Source organism: Oryx dammah, unplaced genomic scaffold, assembly GCF_014754425.2.
Source record: "Oryx dammah isolate SB20612 unplaced genomic scaffold, SCBI_Odam_1.1 HiC_scaffold_2, whole genome shotgun sequence".
NCBI lineage: Eukaryota > Metazoa > Chordata > Mammalia > Artiodactyla > Bovidae > Oryx > Oryx dammah.
This window is the reverse complement of record NW_024070186.1, coordinates 184,912,281-184,918,280: the sequence shown is the minus strand read 5'-3', so window position 1 is coordinate 184,918,280 and position 6,000 is coordinate 184,912,281. Positions and strand designations below refer to the sequence as shown.

The 6,000-nt window shown below is 45.0% G+C and overlaps 1 protein-coding gene across 2 annotated transcripts in view; it reads right to left on the bottom strand.

The window, feature by feature from the left end:
• Positions 1 to 276: 276 nt before the first annotated feature.
• Positions 277 to 6,000, bottom strand: part of LOC120877969 (CGRP receptor component) — a 35,353-nt gene continuing 29,629 nt past the window's right edge. For both annotated transcript variants that reach the window (XM_040260480.1, XM_040260487.1), the window contains one exon: positions 277 to 1,183. In XM_040260480.1, the coding sequence (XP_040116414.1) occupies positions 1,034 to 1,183 (150 nt within the window). In that variant the 3' untranslated portion in view covers positions 277 to 1,033. The remainder of the gene's footprint in view (positions 1,184 to 6,000) is intronic.

Below are 6,000 nucleotides of genomic sequence, written 5' to 3'. Positions count from 1 at the left end.
ATCAGACTTGCAGTAGATAGGTGGCCAGTTCCCTGGGTTTGGATGAATGAATCTATAAAGATTTTGTAACACAGTTGCTTGGCATGCCCAGATTCAAAGTGTGAAATAGGAATCTTGTGACTAGAATCACCTGCTAGTCCTCGAGGATCTTCTTGAGAAGCAGGGGCTGCTGTGGCTCACTGTGGGGACAAGCGCACTGGCAGCAAAGGTTCTGGGGCATGCTCACTGCTGTAAGCTGTCCTGAAGGATACCATTTTAATCCAGCCCGTTCTTTTATTTAGTTATTTTTAAAATATTTATTTGGACACGGTAATCTTCGATCTTCATTGTAGCATGCAGGAATCTTTTTTTTTTTTTTCCCTGAGTTGCAGCATGTGGGATCTAGTTCCCTGACCAGGGATGGAACCTGGGTCCCATACATTGGGAATGTGGAGTCTTAAGCCACTGGACCGCCAAGTTCCTAGGCCAATCTTTTCTTATGTCTATTGTTCTTAAGGAAAAGACTCCTCTAAGGTGAGCCAAGCTCAGTGGCTCATTTTAACTTAGAGCAACTATTTGCTGCTTCACGAGTTTTCAGCCATCTAACAGGATTCTCCTAAGTCAGCTCTCATTCCAGCAGTGCTCTGTATCCCTGCTTGGGAAGCTCTGAGGGAAGCAGATGAAATTAATTAGGAGACAGCCCATCAAAGCCAAGGCAAGTATTTTACCAGCTGTGTACAGAGACCTTCCCACAACCATGGCAAAGGCTACAGAAGAAATATTTTTACCACTGAGAGCTCCACAGTCACTGTCCTTTTTGACTCTTTCCTCCTCTCTTCAGCTCTCTGCCCTGACAAGCTCAGCCAGTCCACCATGTTTGTTCTCACAGAGGCACAAGGATTTCTTTTAAGATTATTTTTGTGGTTTACCCAACTAACCGGGAAATCAGGCCTGTTGGGATAGATGGTAAAATCAAATAAACAATCCTCTGACTGTGTGGGAAATGGCTGCTAGGCCTTCAACTTGAGGAGACACTCGGGCCAGCTGTGCTTTTCTACGCAGGGTCCTCCTCGTCCATCGCCACGTCGTCACTGGCACTCTGCTGCTGCTCGGCCTCTGGCCCCGCGGGGAGGATGCTTGTGACGGTGTGCAGCAGAGCTTCGATCTGCTCCTCTGTCAGCCGTTCTTCACTCTCCTCCACCATCTGCAGAAGGAAAGAAAACCCTCCAGGACTTACAAGGAGCCTCACAGACTGGGCCCACCCCCACCCTCCCCTCCCCATGTTGTTCCTGGTCTCGGCCCAGCCCCTCAGCACAGAGCTCAGGGTCTGGCTCCTGAGCTGCCCTGGGTCTCCAGGCCCTTTCCGCCGTAACTCCCCAGGAGGGAGAAGCCTGCTCAAATTCCAGGGTAAGCCGATGTGGCTGCTCCACACGAGTCAGTGAAAACAGCAAGTTGCAGGTTAGCATTTTTTCTTACAGAAAAAGCAAACCCTAACAGTTCTCTACCCATCCACATACACACAAAAATACGCTACATATACAAAGAAAACTCACCTGAGTAAAAGGGCATTTTATATACACTTTAGTGTAATACAACCAGCACATCCGTTAACTTATGTACTGTATCAGCAGCTCAGTTGATGACTGCCCACTATGTGCCAAATGGTTTATTTTTTCTAATCCTTACTACTATCCCTACCGACAACAGCTCCTGGACCTGGCACTGCGTCTTGCACTTCACACCCATTTTCTCTTTTAAACCACAAGCTCAGCAAAGGGCAGATCTAGAGTTCCAAGCCAGACCTGTCCATCTCTGACTCCTACAATCTAACACATGCCATGGGCCACTGTCATCTCCTGGGGATGCAGAACAGGAGCCTGAGGAGTGGCGGCTGGGAAACAACCTCCCACCGCCCCATCAAAGACCCATTTACAGCCCAGTTTCGGAAATGGTCCTGGACATCTGAACGCACAGATGAGATCCACACTTTCAAGCCTAACCGCTAATCCTCAATGTTAATAAACACAAACACAATGTCATCAACCATCCTGTAAAAGCATCATGCAAGCAGTCCAGTTATTTTACCACGCTCACTTGCAGGCATTACCATCTGTCAAAACAGCTTTCTCAACTAAAGGTGTCCAGGGTCCTGTCCTATGGCATTTCCCAGTAACAGTTTCTGAAATCTGGCAACTAAGACCAAAAGGAGTTCCAGAAAGAAATCCTGGCAGATTTAAGTACAGCATGATGACAAGCTAGGCTTACAGTCCTCAAAAGGACTTCAGTCTGACTGCCTAGCTGCACAAACAACAGTGCAGAAGTTAAAGAAGCCAGGTGACATGCCCAAGATCAAAGTTCTGGCAAACCACTAGCCTCTTCATTCACCTCAGTCCAAAAATGTTTCCACAACTAGAGAGTAACACTGGGTATTCTAGAATAAAGATTCAGAGTGAGAAAAAAAAAAACCATCCAGAGTGACCCAATGGAGCTACTTCCCATTATGATGCAAAGTAAAACAACCACACTTTATAAAGATTCAAAGGCTCCATGTAACTTTTCTACTGAAAGAAAAAATCCTCAAAAGCCCACTTTTAAAATCAGCCATGTAAAACTACAGTCTGTAAAAGGAAATATTCTAACATGCACTGCCTCCAAAGAATGAAGGGGGAGAAAGGAGAGATATACCTGATTTGATAATTTAATCTTGAGGGAAAAATGACCTCCATTCGGGAGAACAATGTCTCCCAGCTTATGAATAACTGGCACACACAGTTGCTGATGAACCGTTTCCTGCTGCAGGTAAAGAATGTGAAAGAGACTGTTGTGAGACCAGTGACAGCCTCCCATCATTATCAGCGCTCCTTCTCACAATCACTGCACCAGAGCTTCTCAAGGCCGCCGTACGTAAAGCAAGGACAATCAACAGATGAGTACAAGGAGGCTCAGCACCACAAGGAAAACTGATCTGATCTCACAGCAAGAAGGGCAAAGTCTCTTGAGACTTCGAATCCCAGCTCCTCCTAGAACTCCATGGCCTCCAGGAGGAGGTTTCTATCAACTCCTCTCTTGGAGACACTGGATGGTACACCAGAGTCCACTGATTTGAAACAGTTTGGTTATATGAGCTCTGAGGGGTCTTTTTAGAAAACCAAACAGGGAGGATTTCCACAGGCCACATTCCTGCATCCAGTCTCTGGGTCTGACAGATCTGGTTTCAGTTAGGTGTGTTCTTGGCAACAGGGCTGACAAGCTTTACTAACTTTTGGCCAAATGTGCCAACAGCAGATGCTTTTATTAGCAAACAACCCTCAGGAACAATTATAGTCAGGAAATTTTCTTTCCCAGTCACAGAAGAAAATATGAGCTGTATTAAGCAAGATGAAATATACACAAAAAAGAAACTTGCAGAAACAAAAAACTTACTAACCCCTCTTGGATCGCTAAAAAATAATAACACTACTCTTCAACTTTTCTCTCCAACACAGAAGTAACAGAGCTCAAATAAAGAAACGCAAAGCGGTGTCTCAACATTCCAAAATATCAAAGGGTTCAAGTTGTTCAGAATATAAGGGCAAATGAAACATAAAAAAAAAAAGTATCTGAGGGGAGTCAACATAAACAATAAATTTTTTTTTATCATACATGAAGATTATATTAGTTACCAGGGGCTGTCAGACTGGGCTGCTGTACTCCAAAAATGTTTCTCACTTAGTCTAAGTTGCCAAGCCTAACCTCCTACTCTGCTCAGAACAACTAAAAATCTAATAACAACAGGCACTTCTAGCTATTTGACCCAGAACAGTTCACTTTACCTCTATAAATTTCAATTTTCTCTAAAGTAAAATTAAAGTAATGCCTATAATAAGGACCAAAAAAGGACATACATTTCAGTGTTTTATACAGCAGGAAACTATATGATTCAAGCCTTTTTATAATCACTAAATTACAACAGGCACTGATGGTAGTGCCGATTAGGACCGTGGCCTGTGAGGTCCGGGAGTTCACAGTTCTGTCGTCAGGCCAGAGGTACCCAACGGTCCCAAATGAAGACAGAAAAGGGCACGGCAGAAGTCTCAGAGCTGGTGGCCTCCGCATCTCCTCACACACAGCAGGCAGTGAGCTGTGGAGCTGAGGATCACAACAAACCACAGCTGAAGGATTAACCAGGATAATCGAAAAAGAGAAGTTTTTCGGCCTCCAACACTGAATCCTAACAGATGCTGGATGTTGCGATTACTTCTGGACCTAAGGAAAACACACGGCTGTAAAGCTAACATGGGGAAATTCTCAAGTTCTCTGTACCTTCCTATCTAGGAAAAACCTCATTTCTTACCCCTTTCTGGTGAGAAGAGATATTGCTACACACCTTGGTAAATGACTTGCTACCTTTTATGGCCAGATCCCTGGCTGGGAAAAATCCAAAAAATGCTGGGAAACAACATAGACAGCTTTTAATAAGGTCTATCTACCTGCGGAAAGGAGAAGATAAACATAGTCTGAGGAGACGTCAGAGACCTTTCTCCTCACCATGCAACAGCCCAGGGCTTCTGAATCAGACAGACCACTCGGGCACTCACTAGCCGAGACTACGGTGAGGGCATTAAAGGTGATACACACAGTCTCTGGCACTGAGTCTGGCATAGAGCAGGCCATCTTAATAGCAGCTAATCCTACCAAGTACTGAGAGCCTTCCGCAGGCTCCAGGATGAGGTCACGCTAATCCTCCTCATCTCTTCTCTCCATCTGTCATTAAGCCATGAATAACATATGTTGCTGATTAAAGTTGGAGGAGACATGACATGTGATCTTTAACCCAGAGGGATGGGGATTATTTTCTTGCTGTTCTGTTTTTTTCTCTTTTCTAAGCTGAATTTCTCATATAGTCGAGGGCATCAGAAGAATTGAGGGTATTAGGAAAAAAAAAAGTATCTCTATTTAGCCTGAAGACCAGTTCCCCCTAAAAGGCAACCTTTATGGAAGGAATTCTTCTAATTTAATTTTGGGTGCATTTTAAAGGGTAGAAACAAAATGCTGAGAGGACAATAAAACTTTTACTCAAAAAGTAAATATCCCAGGACTCTCTTAAAAAGGGTTTGGTTTTGTTCTTTTTAAGCAACTCTTAAGTATCAGAGGTATTTTCTTCCACATTTTTCTAAAGGAAATTTGACAAAGAGCTAAATACTTCTAAAAGTGACTTTTAAAACTGCTTTATTTTCATTTTATTAATTCTCCAGCCAAAGTTTTTTACTCGCAATTGAATGGCCTGCCTAATATTTAAGAGCTTAACAGTGGTCTCCGCCCAGGACACGGAAGGAAAGTGCACCACACAGAAGGACCGCGACGGCTCAGGCTGCAGTCCTGGGCCACTTCACAGTCTCCTCACAGCACCTCTGCCATCTGCTCTGGCTTGTGTGTGTGTGTGTGCGCTCAGTCACTCAGTGGCGTCTGATTCTTTGAGACCCCATGGACTGTAGCCCACCAGGCTCCTCTTTCCATGGGATTTTTCAGGAAGAATACTGGAGTGGGTTGCCATTTCCTCCTCCAGGGTATCTTCCCGACCCAGGGATCAAACCCACATCTCTTGTGTCTCCTGCACTGGCAGGCAGCTTTACCACTGAGCCACCTGGGAAGCCCTACTCTGGCTTCCCCAATCCTAAAATTTAATGCTGTGCTTGCAGTTGAGACTCTGTAAGTATTGAGTTTCCACTGAATGGTTACATGCAAAGGGAAACTAGATGATCAAATGTGTGGTTTTAGAAAGCAAACTGTGATTGTGGTATGGAAGACGGGCGGGCAGGGGCTGGACTGGAGGTAGGAAGACAGTGAGGGGACGACCGAAAGAGCTGAGCAGGAAATAACGACAGGAATTACTGCAGTGCAGCGAGGGGAGAAGAAAGAGCAAGAGGCAGGAGAAGGAAGAGAAGCCGGGACCAACTGACCAGGAGCTAAAGGGAAACGAATGACTTCCAGGAGTCTAGCTTGGGACACTGGGCCAGGAGGGTGAGAGCGTGAGCCTGCGGT